Source organism: Cyrtonyx montezumae, unplaced genomic scaffold, assembly GCF_038088225.1.
Source record: "Cyrtonyx montezumae isolate F1298 unplaced genomic scaffold, pur_monq_1.0 scaffold_0, whole genome shotgun sequence".
NCBI classification, from domain to species: Eukaryota; Metazoa; Chordata; class Aves; order Galliformes; family Odontophoridae; genus Cyrtonyx; species Cyrtonyx montezumae.
Window position 1 is genome coordinate 47,628,209 of NW_027071824.1, and position 19,246 is coordinate 47,647,454.

The 19,246-nt window shown below is 36.8% G+C and overlaps 1 protein-coding gene across 1 annotated transcript in view; it reads left to right on the forward strand.

The window, feature by feature from the left end:
* Window positions 1–19,246, forward strand: part of MAN1A1 (mannosidase alpha class 1A member 1) — a 133,159-nt gene that overhangs the window by 43,635 nt on the left and 70,278 nt on the right. The window contains exon 4 of the mRNA XM_065734660.1: window positions 11,402–11,482. Within this exon, the coding sequence (XP_065590732.1) occupies window positions 11,402–11,482 (81 nt within the window). The remainder of the gene's footprint in view (window positions 1–11,401; window positions 11,483–19,246) is intronic.

A 19,246-nucleotide genomic window follows, 5' to 3' on the forward strand; every position in this document is an offset into this window, starting at 1 on the left:
CACTAGGTCATTAAACCTGCATGTACAAATCATCCTATTAACTGGTAAGTATGCACTTGAGAATTAATTTATAAAGCTTTTATTCTTGAAATGTTCTAGCACAGAACAGCCAGAACAATTGTAAAACTTTTGGTTAAATTGTGAAGGTCTGGTCTTGGTCCTGTTTTCTTTTAAATCTTTTTTGTGGGTGTGAGTATGTAATATAGTTGTTGGGCACAGAGGAGTAATGGAGTAACTCCACTGCTCAGAGTAGTCCCAATGAAGTGTAATAAAGAATTGTAGGCACTGAGTAGTGTACTGTACTGAGCTCTGTAAACCTCTTGTAGTTAAGGTACATCATGGTGGAAACACTTTCTGCAAACAAAATACTCTTTCTAGTATGTAGAAGTCATGTTTAATTAGCTTCGCTTACATACTTGAGAAATAATTATCAATTTAAGAAAGAGGAGTAAATAAGAGTGGATATTACATAGTTTATATAAGCAGCAATTTAATGTGCATTTATGTTTATGTTAATAATATGAATACAGAATTTTAAACTGTGCTTCTGAGTAGCATCAGATGTCTGAACAACACACTATCTATATCCTGAGCATAAGATTTTTTTCTGTAGAGATTTTCATGGTGTAAAATTTTTGTCTTACTAGCTTAGCATTAGGAAGTTTAAGAATTTAAGAACAAAATATCATAGGAAATAACAAGCTCTTCTTTAAAGTAAAAACTGAGCTCTGCTTGGAGGAATATAATAAAATCTGTAAAGTGGTTTACATTACTAACATTAAATTTTTACATAACACTTATTTTTTCACAAGTCTTGCTATCCTTTCTATTGCAAAATTCTTATAGATGGTGCTCCCTATAATTTCAGCTCCTCCTACTAATCTAAGCATTACTGAGGAAAAATAAGTCAAAGCTATAAGATTTCTGTCAAAACGTCTGTAATTTTGTATTGCGTTAAGTCAGTCAGTGTAGTAATCCAACAGATTTACCAAAACTACTTTACATATTATAATGATATGCATCAATAACAGTGTCTGAAATAACTGTCCTGAGTTCAGCAGCTCACATATCTGTTTTCGTAACACTTCATAGTCATACAGAGCTGAATTAATTTCCCTATATTAAATGACGAAATTAAAACAAATAACAAGACCAACTTTAGTAAATCGTTATTACTTTCAGCTTTAATATTGGTCACATAAACTGTTCATTTAATGACTGAGTTGTCTGAAGCTACTTGTTTAGTTTGTCATTTTAAGTTCCAATTTCAAACGCTGCTTTGTATCTCTGTCCTGTGGTATAAAGCTGGAAATTACTTAGTGCAAAGTATGCAGGGCGTCTTTTTTGTTGTTTTATTTTGTTTTTTGTTTAAGTATTTAGAGCCAAAACATAGGCATGTTTCAGGCATTATGTAACATTCTCTTCTTTTATGTTTTGCCTATTGTTACTTATTTGCATTTCATAAACTCTTTTCCTGTGAAATTGATTTGGTTTTTAATAACTGACACATAGACTTACCTTTAAATGCTATTTATTGTAAATATTATAAAACATGGTCTTTTTTGTATGTTTCTGGTCATTTCCTAGGCGATGTCTACTTAACTGGCTTTTAAGGAAACACATTTGACCATTGTTTGTATAAATAGGATTAGATCTTCTATACATATAATTTTGGAACTGTTCTTTCTAAATCTTTAGTTTCTTTAAGATGTTCTTTTCAAAAAATGCTGAGTATAACCTGTGGAAGAATCTTTTGTGTTTTTATTCTAGTGTAATGCAGCAGCTGGATAATGCAAGCTATCAAAAATAAATACTACTTCAGATACTCAGTGTATGTCTTGAACCATTTGGCTAGCAGTATATCATTCTCATCATGTGGTCATATAAGTTTCCAAATTTCACTTTGTAATGTAGCTGCTAGTTTATCTGCATAGAAGGATTTATGGAATGAAGATGTCATAGTGTGAAATGGCATCATTACTTTACATTAGTTTTCATTCAACTGGAGCTGCAAGCTCTGTTTTTGAATCTGAGATATCCACATTGCAGTGCTCAGTATCTATTCACATAACTACTGAAATTCCTTGTATTTGATGCCTTGTTGAAATTTCAGTCAAACAGAATGGTTCTTTAGGAATTTTCATGTTCTTATTCTGTTGGTATTTTAAGAAATGTAGATGTACTCAGACCTTTGGAAATATTTGACATATAGCATTGAATAAATACATGGCCTTTGCATCATAGGGATGCACTCTGTTTTCTATTAAATAGCTTCATGTGCGTGGGAGTGTATCTTTGATCTTCATTAATAAAGCTGAGGATATGCTCTGACCTCAGCACATGCTACAGCTGAGGAAAAAGGAGGCTATATTTTACAAGACTGCTAGGGAACTTGATTGTTTCCTATCTATTACTACACACTTCTGTGTGGTTCTCTTTTTATATTTTTCCCTGTTTCCTTTAGGGCATGCACACACACAAAGCATTCATAGATTTCTGAAAGAGTTTCTCTACCACCACCCAACTTCTACTTCATACCAGGGAGGAAAGGCTATCAAACTGCAGTGCTAGGAGGTGAACCAAAATGAGCTCAGCCTTGGGAAAACAGAATGCAAGAGATGTCTCAATAAAACACATGAAGGGTTCAGGAGCCAGTAAGGAGTGGTGGAGGAGCTCAGCTGTTTGACTAAGTAGTGGAGGTCTAGGAGTTGTTAAGGACTAGAACTGATGGCACTTCACTTCTGTACCTGAATGCTCAATCTTCTTTAGGATGAGAGACTGTCTTCCTGTTCTGAGTGTGGTGGGAACTGCAGGCTATGGTGAGGCAGAGGAAAGGGCAGGAGTAGCATGGGGAAGGCTCAGAGCTGAAGTCTTGCCTTTATTCTTCATCTATGTTGTGATAGAAAGATGGGGAGAGATCTGCAACTAACTGAACTAACTGGATGCAGAAGATGAAATTACACTGAAGTTTTGGAGAAGGGAGGGTATCTCAGCCTACACAATTAAATTAAGTGCTCTCTAGCTATGCTGAACTCCTTCCCATCAGAAAAACAGGCTTGCCCATACTATATTCTGGGAATCCATGTCCTAAATTATACCTGGGCTGGAACAATAGGGACCAAAATCTGATCAGAAAGTACTAACAATGAAATGCTATGTTGGGCAGTGCTTAGATTCATGTCTTGACCTGCTTGGCATTCTAAAGTGGGTGAAATCAGGCAGGACCAGAGTGGAGACAAGGTGTGGAGAAGAAAGCAATCAGTGTGTTGGACAAAGAGAAAAATTGCTTCCCATACTAGAAATTTTCTCAAAGCTGCATTTGTATCCTGACTAAAATAACTTCCTTGCAGTTTTTCAGATAACTTTGCTTTGTTTGCCTCATATCTCTCTATTTTGGCCAAAATGGAAGGTGGCAGGAAGTTATGATTGCTTACTTGGATGGAAATGGTAGAGGTCTATGCAGTAGATCTAGCTATGTGGATATAATTTAATTGACTCTAATTAACATTTTATGTGAGCACTGAGTCATTGTACATTATCTATCTCATCAGAGATAACCTTTTCTTGTTAGCTACACGGGATGCATCTCCTTAGAAAAATGCTGAAAAGGGCTCCCCAGAACATAAAAAAAAGACAGGGATCTCCTGGAAAGAGTCCAGCAGAGAGCTACAAGGATGATAAAGGGCATGAAGCACCTCCCTTATGAGGAAAGACTGAGAGACCTGGGTCTGTTCAGCCTTGAAAAAAGAAGACTCAGAGGGGATCTGACCCATGTCTATAAATATCTATGAAGCAAGGGGCAAAGGGATAAGGCTGGACTTTTCTCAGCAGTATGAGGCAGTAGGACAAGGGGAAATGGCCACAAACTGAAGCATAGGAAGTTCCAAACGAATGTGCTTGGGAACTTCTTCACAGTGAGGGTGATGGAGAACTGGAACAGGCTGCGCAGAGAGGTGGTGAGTCTCTTCTGGAGACAGGACGTTCAAGACCTGCCTGGATGCCCACCTGTGCAACCTGGGCTGGGGAGCTGCTTTGGCAGGGGGTTGGACTAGGTGATCTCTAGAGGTCCCTTCCAATCCCTACAATTCATGATTCTGTAATGCTGTGCTGTGGGGAAAGTATTAAGAGCTTTTCATTCTTTACTGTTTAAGGTGGGTACAAAATGAGTTGAGGAACTGATTAAAGATAAAGGAATATTTAAAATGGCAAGAATCAATTAAGGCTTCTGTCCTGCCTGCAGTCTTAAGCAAAGCTGTTCACAGAGATTGGTCACTATCTAATCTTATAAACCATCTTGAAGCTTGGAGACTTGCTTATAGTATGTCTACTTTTGGCAAATAGAAAAATGTGTGAAAAGTACAGAAGCTTGACATTACATACGTCACTGCTGCCATGTACATGTTAACGTGTCCCTTTTCCAAGATTCTGGAATACCAAATGTTGCTTACATTGAATTAATAACACTTTGTGCATTTATGTTTAGTTCAGATATCTGTAGCACTGAAGACAGTAACGACAAACTTTTAGAATGAAAATTGTTTATTTCAAACATCAGCATTTACAAATTTTAAGCCTACTGTGATGAAACTGTAGGTACTATGACTGAGCTGTAATTATTTTTAACACTCTGTAACCTGAAGTTCCCTTTTGGAGACAGATGAATTTTTTGCACTTTTTTTTTTCCCTTTCTCTTTAAATGCGAAAATCAGAAAGAATCCTAATACAAAATAGCTTTCCTACTTAAAAACAAAGAAAAACCACATGTGGGAAGTATTGAGTAAGGGGACTTCAAGTATACTAGGTCAGTGAGGATACTTAAGAAAGGCAGCAGTTGAGGATGGTTTGTGGGACTGTTTGTTCACTAGTTTGCCAAATAGCTTTTTATTACACTCTAAACAATAGACTTCAAAGTGACTAGATTTTGATTTGATTGCAAGATATTGTTTTGATAGGTTAAAAGTAGATCTTGGCAAATTTAGTATTAAATGCAGTTCTTTTTCTGCTAGTGTTCATAACACTGTGTTTGCTTAAGGTCTTACAGCTTGCTATGTGGGTACACTAGTAACCTTAAACAATGTGCCATGTAGTAAATAATGTTTAGATGCTTGCAGTAAAGGTTGCTAAAATTGCTTCCCATGTGAATGAGAACTGCGTGCAAAGTGCCACCAAATTTTGTTTGTGGACTATGAATTAAACTTTCTTCCTATGGTTGCAAGTAACCAAAATGTAGATAAATTACAGTAGATTAAAGTAAGCTGTTATAGTATTCCTCGTGTCTGTTTTTCACTTTCTGGACTGCATGAAAATGCGAAAGTTTGTTGCTGTTCCCAACCTTTGTGTTTAAGCACAGGAATATTATTACTCAATAGAAATCTTTAAGTACAACTACAAATCATTTCACTTGAAATGTGGTCCCTTTGAGTCTAATTTGGTAGTCTATAATTATGTACATTATTCAGTATTGTTCAGTGCAGGGTCCCTGGAGTTGTATTGCACAGCTTGTTAACCTGCAGGATACAGGTGAGGGGTGTGTGTGTTTGTAACTATTCCTTGTATGCAAGAATTATATATGGAAATAGAGATGAGGTAACCAAAATTTTATTACTCTGTTACAAAACAAGAATGGGAGAACTGAATGAAAAAAAGGTTGGGAATTAATCTGTCCAGTGACTGAGGCTGAAATAAATTGTTGGTAGGATTAAGGCCTTATTTGGATCTTTATGTAAAACAAAAGAGTGAGTTTTTAACAAATATAAATTAAGGTGCCCTGATTATTGTAAATTTATTCACCCATATAAAAGGCACAGGGTATTTTCCCTAATTGAATTGTGAGTAGCAGAGCAGCTACCAGTGCCAATGAGTGCCAGGTGGAAGCTGATGCTAGATAAATAAAATTGTACTTCAATTCTTGTGTTATAAGTGAGGGTTACTTCCCATGAGAAAACACAGATGAAAATTATCTTCACTTTGATCTATAACTTTGTGGAGAGGAAGATTTTCAGGAGACAGGTATGCTATAGAAATGGTCCAGAGGATAAAAATATTGATCTTTAAGAATATGGAACAGTTGTGTAAGAGAAGGATTCATGAGAGCCCAGCTGACAAGTAGCATTTTTTATGTGCACAGTGCTTTCAACATTAAACTTAAAAACAGTTGGCTGAAGCTTCAGCATTGTACCAGTTGTAACTTAACCTTATGGTTTACCAGAGTGATAGAAGTGAGGAAGCAATGAGATCAGGTTGGTCTGTCACACGTTTGCAAGTAAAATGGAAATGCAGAATAACACTAATTAATGTAGCACTTGAGGGTTTTTTTCTCTTTTTTTCTGTTTGTTGATTTTTGCTGCTTTTTGAAGCTTCCTGAGGTACAGTCAGTTTCCCTTCCTTTAAAATGAGTTAAGCTAATAATCTTGCTAGTTAAGCCTGTCAAGTACTGCAACTTCTTGCGATGTTTCTCAGTACTGAACTGCAGTTTCTACTCTCACTTAAAAAACTTCTTTCAACAATTCTCATTATCAAATATGGTATGCTCAGCTGTTTCATTCTTGGATTATGAAGGCTTGCTTATTTACTTAGATGTGTGATAGCATTGCTAGGTTAGAGGGACAGGGTGCTAGCAGGGGCCCTCAACTTGCTACCCTGAAATGTGCTGACAACACTGCAGCACACTTGAAATGTTACAGAAATGAGGCATAGGAGAAGGCAAAAGATAAACTGGTTATAAGATACAAGAAAAAAATATATTACCATAAGAACAATGAAGCACTGGAACAGGTTGCCCAGAGAGGTGGTAGATACCCCATCCTTGTTAACACTCAAGGGCAGGCTGCACATGGCTTTGAGCAACCTAACTCTAAGTGTCTCTTCATTGCAGGGAAGCTGAACTAGAAAGCCTTTAAAGACCCCTTCCAACTCTTAACAATTATATGATTCCATGATTCTGTTTACTTGAGATTGAGAATGAGCATTCTCCACCATATATAAATAGCGTTTGATTTTATTTTATTCAACATTATAGAGGCTGCTACATCTCTTTGTCAGTAAATATTGTTGTCTTTAGGATCTAATCAAGAAAAACAGGTGAAATTCTATGAAGCTGTAATCTTTTGTTCTTGTACCACTTAATGGATATATGGTTACTTATATTGTTGTTTTTATTCACTAAATATGGTAAGCAGTAGTTAGAGTTTCTTTGAATTTTGGGTGGTACTTGGACTATCCCATTTATGATCAGAAGTTCAAATAGTGAATGATCAAATATTAATAAAATGTAAAATGAAAGACCAAATTACTCTCGTACTCCAATTAACATAAAAGTCTTGGACATAAAACAAAAATACATTGTTCCTAGTATAGGAATGGATTGGGTTGGAAGAGACGACAAGGATCATTGAGTTCCAAACCTCTCTGTCACAGGCAGGGCCACCAACCTCCAGATCTGGCACTAGATCAGGTTGCTCAGGATTCTCCAGGGCATCCACAGTCTCTCTGGGCAAGCCTGTTCCAGCACCTCACCACTCTCTCTGTAAAGAATGTCCTCCCAACATCCAAACTAAACCTTCCCTCCTTGAGCTTAAAACCATTCCTCCTTGTCCTATCACTGTCTACCCTCGTAAAAAGTTGGTTCTCCTCCTGTTTATAATCCTGTTATAAAAATACTGGAAGGCTGCAATGAGGTCTCCTCACAGCTTTCTTTTCACCAGGCTGAACAAGCCAAGCTCCTTCAACCTGTCGTCACAGGGGAGGTGCTTCAGCCCTCTGATTATCTTAGTGGCCTTCCTCTGGATCCTCTCCAACAGCTCTCCATCTTTCTTGTACTGGGGGCCCCCAGACCTGGACTCCCCACATCGGGACTCATGAGGGCAGAGTAGAGCAGGACAATTATCTCCCTGTCCCTGCTGGCCATCCTTCTACAGATGTCACCCAGGACACCATTGGCCTTCTGAGCTGCAAGGGCACATTGCTGGCTCATATTGATTTTTTCATCCACCAGACCCCCAGGCCCTTCTCCTCAGGACTACTCTCAAGGAGTTCTTCTCCCAGTCTGTATTACATATTTGGGGCTAATCTGATGCAAGTGCAAAACCTTGCACTTTGCTATGTTGAACCTCATTAGGTTCACATGGGCCCGCCTTTCAACACCTCTAACTTTTTTGCAAACAACTGTAATCTTTGTGATTTCCAAGAATCCTACTAGCCTAGTATGAGTTTAAGAATGCCTTATGAAGCATACGGCTTTCAAATCTTCCATTAATGAAATGCCTGTCCACTTAATTCATCATGTCTGCTTCAGTGTCTTGTGCAAAGGTTTTAGATGAGGATCTTGAACAAAGGGTCAAGGATGTGTGCAAGTGAATTACTGGAAAACTGCTATCAATTAAAAGAATGATTAGTTTCAAGAAATGTCCTGTAAGATCAACGCTTCAGCAAACATGCAGGATTACAGTGAAGTTAATCTTTGAGGTTCAATAGTAAAATATTTTTCTATATTGCTGTGTCGTAGGAGGTTCAGGCTGGATATTTGGAAGAGTTTCTCTACTGAGAGGGTGGTAGGGCACTGGCACAGACTCCCCAGGGCATTGGTCTTGGCCCAAGCTGCCATAGTTCTGAAGTATTTGACAATGATTTCAGATACAGAACTTGAATTTTGGGTGATCCTGTCTGGAGCTGGGACTTGGACTCGATGATCCATGTGGACCCCTTCCAACTTAGGTTATACTAGAATTACTTCAAAGTGTTCTTTTTGTCTGTATCTGAATTCTAGAAGCAGATGTCAGTGCTATAATATATACTATCATTTTCTTAACAGGCCTTTATATTTCTTAAGTCACAGTGATTGTGACTTAAATGGCCATATTGAATCCAGAAAGATGGAATGTAAGGTTCTGGAGACTAAGTATTCACCTCATATATCACTCAGTTTACTTGGATCAAATCAAACAGTAATTTCATTCAGGTCTTGTAGGAAACACAACTATCTGAGATATCTGATGAACGCATTCCCTTGTCTAATACCTTCCTCTTTACAGCTTCAGCTTTCCCACATCAAAGAAAAGTTTTTGGCCTTTGCTAAAGCTCAGGATTGTAATGGAAAGGACTGTAATTTTTGAAGTAGACTCTTAAGCAAAATACAAATTTTAGAATTTTCTTGAAGGGATATATAAGCTTAGTTCAAGTTCCAAGGAAGTACTGTCCCTTTAATGCCCTTAATCATCATTTATTTTGAACAGCCTTGTTATTTTTATTTTTAGGTGTTTTTTTTTTAAGTCAGACCAGTTCCCTATGGGCTATTTTTGATGCTGGATTTCATTAACATAAATATCCTTAGTTATGTTCTTACATAGGTAGCCAGCTTAGTAGATGAACCGTTGTACTATTTAGTTCAGATTTCTAGAAGATTTAAGTATTTTTGTATTTATATCCTCGAGTTAACCATGTACTTTGATATAATTAAAAAATACAGTGCGTAGAAATTCTGCACTAGTTAAAGCTGAACTGAATGCTTGCTTTGTTCTACATCTTGCTGGATTCACTGACACAAAGAGTGAATATTTGGAAGCAGAAATATCAGATTAATTTTTGAACAAGAAATTAAGTCCTATTGAATTTCCTTTGTAGCTTTTTTTCAGAAAGAATGTAAGTAGATAAATATTGTGAGAGGAATAAATTAGGAGAATCCACAGAGCTTTAGTACCTTTAAGACTGATAAACTAGGAAGAAAAACTTTGTTCTGACCAGTCTTGTACACTAGCAAAGCCTTCTCATTTGGCAGTCTCAACATGTGATGCCAGCTGGAAGATTTCTATAGGCAGAGCTATGTGACTTTGATGTTTTGAAAAAAAAAACAAAACCAACATACACATGTGAGCATACACACACAATATGAATTATATATTAATGAGAGTGATTCTCTGAATTAAATTATATTCTCAATTTTTAGAGGAGGACCCGCACAGTCAGTTTTGTAGGATGTTTCACACTTAATGAGAAGTGGACAAGCATTGTATCAAGTCAGAGAGTGTCTTGTACCTTTACAACCAATGAGACAGTGAACAACCCTTTGTAATGTGCTTAGATACCTTTACTTAAACAGAGCGCCTTGCATACTGAAATCTGAAAGAATATTTTTAACGAGCAACTCAGTACTGTTTTCATCTGCTAAGGTACTTTGCTAGAATTTCAATTCCATAGAAAATAGGATACAAGTTCTTCTCTCCTGTTCAGATTGACGTCTGAACATTAAAAATGGAGAAATGTACAAGAACTTGATGAATGAGATAGACACCTACAAGCAGGGAGAAAATACTGCAGCTCCACTATGCACTGATTTCTATTGAATATAGCTATAGTGTGTGCCAGGAAATAGAAAACAGAAAAATAAATCAATAGAAGTAAAAAGAACTAAAAATACATGAAAGTCAAGCATCTTATTTTTGAACCTGAAAGTCTAGACGATTGACAGGTCAGTGCTAGTTTTCTATAGAGATGCAAAAATAAAAGAATTGGTATTACATTCAAAGACTGAAATTAAGAAGCCTCACCAGACTATTTTTTCAACTAAATGTCTCTTCCACGGATCAAATGTATATTGGGATAAAACCAGAATTGATTTGGTCAAGAATAGGATGATAAGGTAGTGATCATAAGAGTTAGAATCTTTTAGATTTATATTTTAAAAGGCAGAGAAGCAGCTGCTTTGAGTTTTGAGTGAGGTAATGGCTGAATCTGTATTGCTATGTACAACAAAGGCAGTCTCTATAATTGGTAAAGACCATGCCAGCTTGGGAAGGGCTGTCATTATCATAGTGAAAGATCATCTGCTTCCTAGTGAATATATGGTGTGATTACAGATAATTGACTCATTCTCACATTACCTACAAGTCCCAATTTAGAATAACCTGCATTTAGAATGAAGTAGAAATATTCTTGATAACAACACTCTGACCAAGAACTCATATGGTGTCTGATACAAGATGGTGTGAGGTGAGGTAGTGTGGGATGTATGATCTAGAGAATATTTTGTGTGTGAATTCTGAATCGCTTGCAGTCACTGGAAGTGCTCGCATATGTGGATTTATACAGTGAGTCATATCTAAGTGGAAAAGATGAAAAGATAAACTGTATGAGAATAATTGAGGTGATATTTTATTGAAGAAGAGAAGGAAGCACTTCAAAATGCTGTAAGTTATAACGTTTGCATTCCCTACATATTTTGTGTTTTACCATCTACTATTGTGGTTTAATGCCTGTGTATGTACTTAAAAAATAAAATATATTTTTTTCTACTTTAGCTAGAATTACCACTCCATGTAAATATAATCAGAACTTAAAATAGCAGTAGAGAGAATCTTTCTCACAGAAAAGCATCAAGGAATAACACTATCTCTGTTTATTTCACCAGAATGCAGAAATTTCAGTTTTCGAAGTGAACATCCGTTTTGTTGGTGGACTTCTTTCAGCTTACTATCTTTCAGGAGAAGAGGTAAGATATTTTCACCTTTCATATTCAGATTAGCAACCTGTTTTATTTATCAGACTTAAACTTATTTAGACCTTTTGAAAATATGACTTCACACAGTGAAGGTCTGTCCAATGGCTCTTACTGCTCCTTGTTACTGTTAATTTGTATGGAAGTTTTTAAGCTATTGCTTTGTGTGTGGGGTTTTTTTTGTTTGTTTTTGTTTTTTGTTTTTTTTTTTTCTCAGTTGATGCCATACCAAGTACATTCCTACTGGGCTTCATGTTAAAGCTCAGTGCTGAAGTGTGTAATTATGGAGCCTCTGTGCCACTATGCTGTGGAAGTAGTAGATTTGGCACATCAGGTATTTGCTTCACAAATCATTTAGGAGCACGTCCTTTAGCTCATATAAACTGCACCTCTGACAAAGCTGTTGGCTTTCCTGAAGTCGGAAGCATCAACTCTCATGGAAAAGACATGTTAAGAAAGAGAGGATAACTGTGTTTATGTATGCTTACATGTGAATGTTTTTAAAGCATTAATATCCCATTAATCTCAATGATTAGTTTCATAGGTCTTGTGACAACACTTACCATGGTTTCTAGAGAAGATAAAGAAGCACTTTTTGTTTAAGAGCTTTAATGAATGCAGTTTATTGTGTAACATATTTTGAGGAGGCTATACTAAGCGACAGTAACTATGATATTTAAATTTTTTTGTTTGGCACTTAAAAAGTCTTCAGTCTTACTAGTGTAATTTCTTGTTCCTTGACTGTGGATTATACTCGTATTTTACTGTAGGGTTAACACAAGTTAAAACTCCTTAACCATAAGTTGAATCTGTCTTGGGATTTCTTTAAATTCAAATCACAGAGTCACAGATTTGCAGGAGTTGGAAGGGACCTTGAGAGACCACTGAGTCCAATTACCCTGCTAAAGCAGGTTCCTTATGAAGAATCAGTTATTATCATTAACTTCAAAAAAGCCTAAAGATGTATAATTTTCGATCATACTCAAAATTCTCAAATATTAGGCAGTGATATATTTTGAACCTGTTACTTTAAGTAATATTAAATTTTAATAAAAATCGACATATATACCATTTAAAATAAAGATAAAATTATCTTAGCAGGTACTATTGGGTTATGTAATTAAGACAAAGCAATTATGAGGAGACAATTTTTTTACTGACAACATTGCCACCTAAAGAAACTTACTGTTTATTTCTCTGGATCCTCTTATGAATTTAGACTATATTGAAAACACGGTGATATTATAAAATACACAGTTGTTTATATTTTAGCTTCTAAAATTTGAGAATAAAATGCACTTAGATTCATTTCAAATTCACTCTTAATGAAAAAAAAAATTGAGAGGTGATTAGTAGCTTTCTTCTTCACCTTTAATAAATATTGTTTTACTTTATGTTTCTTCCCTGGCTCTTGAAGGAAATCACTCATCCTCTACAATAACTTGGCAGCTGGAAATAAGCATACCTAAGGCTGTTATCAGAATTGAAGGTTCTTCCAACTCAAAAGATTCTATGATTCTATGGAAGAAGTTGTTTCTAAAGACACACTGATAGCAAAAAATTAAAAAGCCAATTTGCTTAGACTAGTTTAAGGAAGAAATGTAGAAGAAAGGAAATATGATTAAATATTTCTAGCTCTGCTGAGTCAGTCTCATAAGGAGAATCCATGCAGCTGCTGAGGAGTGACCAAAAGCTTCCTAGAACATCTCAATCAGTTCCCCTCCTGGAGAGGTCTAACCACAATCTCTTTATTGTGCAACATCTGTGTACTAGATATTCTATGTCTGTCACTCTCAGAAACCCTTTGTGTGAGCAGAAGTTCAAGGATGATGTCTGGCTTGTGTAGACAGCAGAGGAAAGAGCTTGAGTACCACAGTGTAAGAGGGACATAAAAATACTAGCATGCAAAGAAGGACAACTAAGGGTCTGGGTCTGGAAGGCAAGACAAAATAGAGATCAGCTGAGGTCCCTGATTTGTTCAGCCCAAACAAGAAACTGGGGGAACTCATGGCAGCCTACAGCTTCCTCATGAGGGGAGATTTTCCAGTATATGTTTTAATTAACTGACTGTGACAGAAACAGAGAATATTTCTTGGCAGACGAGAGTTGGTGGAGGACTTTGTGTGAACCTTTAAATAAAATGGCAATTGTCTGCCAAGAAATGCCTGAGCCATTTGTCATCAGTGCTGCTGATTTTATACGTTGATGGTTTATATCTTGTGTCTGTTAATGTGTGATCTCACTTTCAATCAATACATGTTTTTTCTCCTAAATAACATGTAGTCACAGCTTCTCATCTATTCCTTCACCCTTACAGAGGTAGTTTTACTATCATCCCTGGGTCTGGATTTATAGCCGCACTGATATTCAAATAAAACTTTATTGTACAAATGAAATGAGGAAGCATTTAGAACAAAAGAAGGATTTCACATAATGCATTATTAAGTGAAACAATTTGCAACGGTATGTTAGTGATATTGGATACTAACATCTATTCTCATAATGATTGGAGTCATTAACTAAAGCAAAACACAAAGATGATACATATGATTAGGGAGGGACCAAAGCCCTTTCAGTTGAGAAAGACACTGTCCAACCCAGTGAGTATTTTTCATTACTCTGATAGAAATCTCCTATCTGAAACAGAATGGTGTTTCTAAATAATAGTTGTCATAGTGACTTAGAGAGCGTAACTCAGTGTGCTTTCTCATGCATCTCTTAAAAATGTTCTACCTTTATCAGATGTGGGGAAACTTCGTGGTTTGCCTTTTTAATGATTTGACATTTTTAAGAGCTGAACCTATAACCAGCTGCTGCATATGGGAAAAGCTAGATGCAGCTATTCTGATGGCACACCAATCATCCATCAGTGTGTTGTTTCTCATGTTGTTGGGTCAGTCCTCCACTGGTGCTGCTGACAAGCATAGCAGGGACTGATGTTGCCAGAGCCTGGTTGCTTCCACATCATTCTTTAATCTATTATATCAGTGGGCATTCCTAAGGGAATGGAACCACCTGTATACTGATTGTTCAGTGGATTAAAATTTTCAGTTAAAAGCTCATTTAACTATTTAAAACTCACTTGTGAATATCTTAATTAAAGAAGTCTATGTTTCATTAGAAAAAGTGACAGAAATAGTTGTTTGTACTTCTAGATAACATTCCCATGTGTAATGATCCAAAGCTGCAACATATTGTGTGTTTCATAACAATTTCTAAATCCTAACTACATAAGTAAATCCACTGTGCTCTGAAATGAATAAGGAGCATGGGAATTTTAGATCCAGCTGGTAAGTTCTTAGATTCCTTTGAAGCTTTTCTGCTTTCTGAATGGGATGACTAATTGCTTGTTTGGAAGGTTGTTGTTGTTTGGTTTTTTGTTGGTTTTTCTCTTCTTTTTTGTTTAATTAAAATATTTTGGAATCGACAGCTGTTCTTCCTGCGTAATATATCCTCTTTTTTGGGAGTAAAGGCAGTTGTCTTCATGGAAAGAAGATAAAATAAAGTTGATACTGATCAACTTGATGTTTATATTGCCATTTCTCTCTGTGACATGAAGTAGAAATGTAACAGATTTTTAACTACTATGGCAGTATAAGGGTATAGATTATTTTGATTCAGAGCTGCTTTTTCCAGGCTGGCTACAAAACATTGCTGACTTGGTACAGTGCTTAGACATTCTCCACCATTTTACTGTAACTGTTTTTATCTGGCTCCCGTACTGTTGCAGATGGATCACTTAATGAAGAATATTTAAATTCCATTAAAAAAAAAAAAAAAGAAAGAAAGAAAGAGAAAATAAACACAAAAAATCACCAACATATAATTAGTGACTTACCAGTCTTCATGGCAGAAGGATTAAGTTTTCTCCCTGTGCAAAGGTATTTGTTTCTGCCAATCAGAAAATGTAAGTTTTAGTATAGATCCCTTGGGGATCTTTTCTCACCAGTATGAGAACTGACCATGTTTTATCTTCCGCTTCCTTTCACTTAACTTGACACTAATTAACAAAAGGGCTTTGATCATGGAAACTTCATTTTTTACACTGTTCAAAACTTCAGACATACTGTGTATCAGCTTAAACAATTCAGTGTGAATGCCACTGGAATGCCACTGTTCCACCTCTTCACAGACTGGCAGTATAATTCCCTGTTTATTAGAAAGTAAAAGACTTCTATTGCATGTCGTTTTCTTCAGTGTTGTTTTAAGATTTGGTTTATGTTTGCTACTAACTATCCATCTGCTGCTACTATAAGTGATACATCAGTATGTATACCAGTATTTCAATGGTGTCACATTTTAGTTCCTTTAGGGCTCTGAAAAGATCTTCATTATTTGTTTTTATGATCTTTTTTTTTCTTTCCTTATTTTATTGAATCTGAGAGTCATTCAGCTTGGAAGGGATCACAAGAGGTCATCTAGTTCAATCCCAATATTGGATTGTGCATTAGGGTTACTCTTTTAAGAATCTCTTCAAGAGTATTCCCTAGTGAAAACTTAGCTTTTCACTTTCAAAACTTGAGCATTACCGACGTGAACCTTTTGTTTATAACAGAGCGTTGAATTGGTGCATGAAACATCAGTTAGCAGAATGTCAAACGAAGTCAGGAGCTACTCTTTCTCTTAAAACCGCTGAGTTTCTGCAAGAAGGCATCATTACATTGTACAGAAATGTGGTTTATATCTGCTCTGATGAGGTGCTTAACCTCACAGACAGAGATGGAGTTTAAGTCACTATTGTTTCCCTTACTGTCTATTATCTACATTAGTATTTCACTGTCCTCATCACCTTTAATAATAATGCACGTCTTTCTTTGCTAGCTGCATCAGAATGTACAGACTCCCTATGGGCTTGCATTCTGCAGATGACCTCCTAAGATTTGTCTTCTCAGACTGCTCTTCTTTTGTTCCAAGCTGATTGCCCTCCAGTCTTCTGACTGCTTATTAAACCTGTCTCCATTTAATAGGTTCCCTGTACTCTGAAAGCTTCCTCATTCCTAATATTCTCTCCCTTTTTACAGTCCTACTTGCTTGGCTACTCTATGCTACACTGTCTCTCTAGGTGGCTGCACACAAAATGCTGAGGATGTTTCAAAGAACTGTAACGGCAGTGCTCATTTTCATACTTTGTTCACATTTTGCTGTTCAGTGTTTTTTCTCTCCCTGCTTTGGAGTTATTCATACCACACATGCATACCCTAATGGGGAAAGCCTATCCAAATAAAACCTTGTGGAAGCTCCGCTATCTATTCATCTGTCAAGCGATCTACTGTCATCACCAACAATTTTTGAACATTATAATAAACACTCACATACCGTGCTAATGTAAAGTGAAAACAGTGACAACTCACATCTCTATTCATTAAATTGTTAACTGATGAAGTTCAACATAAGTAGATTTCTCTTGGAGCTGTTTGTCATTAACATGAATACTCACAGCAGTGATACCCAGGGCAGGAAGGTCAAAGCAGCTGTGGTGAAAATCCATTTCAGCTGCCATATGTAAACCTCATAGCAGGAGGAGAAGTAAACCAGGAGCCTTGATTTGGGCTTTAAGAACATGAGATTAGAATTGACCTGTATATTTATTCTCTAACACATGTAATGGATTTTCTTTTGCACAACTAAAAGTAAGTTGTGTGCTTAGAGAGTTCATAAAAACAACTTGGTTTGCCTAATGACAAACCTATTTGAAAAGTCTTTGCATTCATTTAATGACTTTAGAAATAAGTAAATAAACACTTCATTGCTCATTTCACCGATTTAAACAAAAAATCCTGCTCACTTCCAGACTTGCAGTAGCTGGATGCCAAAGCTAGTAAACTGTTAAACAGGAGAATGGATGATAATGAGAGCTAAGTAATATCTGATTGTAACAGCTGGTGTGGTTGACATGAACACCTAAGCTATATTATTAAGTAGAACTGACAGGGTGCTGGTTTGTTTGCTCTGAGGATTTGGCTCTCAACCAACCCCCAGTTTCACTTGTTTGTGGTCTACAGAACAGTTGGAGAGGGTGTATCTGTGAGTAGTAGTAGTGTGGGTGCTTTCCTTTTGAGCAGCAGTTCTGAATTGACCCAGAAGAGGAATTATTTCTGTGATATGCTATTAACAGTCTGTTTGAGTCCATGTATCTGCAAAGAAATTTGTAGATACTTGTCTTTCATTTATCTCAGTATTCGGTTTTGTTATTTTGCAGCACCAAATGCAGTTTTAATAATAAAGATGAGTAAAATCATATTGCCTGAAGAGTTAGTAGGATTGTCCTACTCTGAAAATTTAATAGAAAATGTACAGCATATGGTTAAATACAATACTCCTGGCTCCATGGAGCCAGTTGCAAACAGTGTTGGCACTGTTGCAAATATACTGTCCTTATCTAAAGAATAATGTCTGTAAGCTTACAACCAAAAATCTGACTTTTTTTCTGCAAATGAAAGCAACATCGAAGTATCTCAGCTTGTGCTGACAGGGAGAATAGAGGGGCATTAGCTCACCTTCCTTTAATTTAGGCTACATCAAAAATATGGACAATTTCATTCTCTCTGTAAATTATAAAAGTTCAGTTCAGTGGCTCAAAAGTAATAGTTAATAGACTATATTGAATCATTAAACTGATTTCACCCCCCCTCTTCCCCAAACAGAAACAAAACAAAAAGGGAGGAGGTAAAAATAATGTGCACCAGCACATTAGAAATGAAACAGTTATTTGCGGTAGAAAACTTATATTTTCTGTAGGATGTCATGGTATTTGTTGAGAGATGTTGGGAAAATATGCTAGTATGCACCACACTCCAGGAAAAGGTTAAATGTCATCAAATTCCTGCTTGACCAACCCAGTGCCTATTGTGATGGTGTCACTGCATCAATGGAAAAGGGAAGAGCTACTGATGTCATCTATCTCAACTTTTTTGACACAGTACCCCATAACAGAGTCATAGAATGGTTTTGGTTGGAAGGGATCTTTAAGATCATCTTGTTCCAACCCCTCTGCTATAGGCAGGACACCTCCCACTAGATCAGGCCAATGAAAGCTTCATCCAGCCTGGCCTTTAATGCTTTCAGGGAGGAGGCATCCACGATTTTGCTGGGCAACCTGTTCAAGTGTCTCACTACCCTCGTAGTTAAGAATTTCGTCCTACTATCTAGTTTAAATCTGCCCTCTTCCAGTTTAAAACCATTTCCCCTTGTCCTGTCTCTACATGCCCTTCTAAAAAGTTCCTTCTCATCTTCCCTGTAGGCCCCCTTCAGGTACGTCCTTCTCTCCAAATTGGAAAGATATGGATTTGGTGGGTGGATTGTTCAATAGATGAAGAACTGCCTGCAGGATCAAGCCTAGAGAGTGATCAATAACTCAGTGTCTGAATGGAGATCAGTGACAAGTAGTATCCCACAGGTGTCAGTGCTGGGACCAGTACTCATTAATATCTTCATCTAATATCTTCATCAGTGATATTGACAGTGGGGTTGAGTGCACCCTCAACAAGTTTGCTGATGACACCAAGCTGTGGGGTGCAGTCGACACACCAGAGGGATGGGATGCCATCCAGAGGGATCTAGACAGGCTTGAATAGTGGGCCCAGGTGAATCTCACAAGGTTCAACAAATCCAAATGCAAGATCATGGCTATTTGAAGAATCAGTTTAGAGATTCATTACAAAATAGCAAATTCTCTGCTACATAGAAGTCCTGCAGCTTCAAGTTAAGTGAAGATCATTGAGAAAATTGAATGCCTCACATCAGAAACAGACATTATTG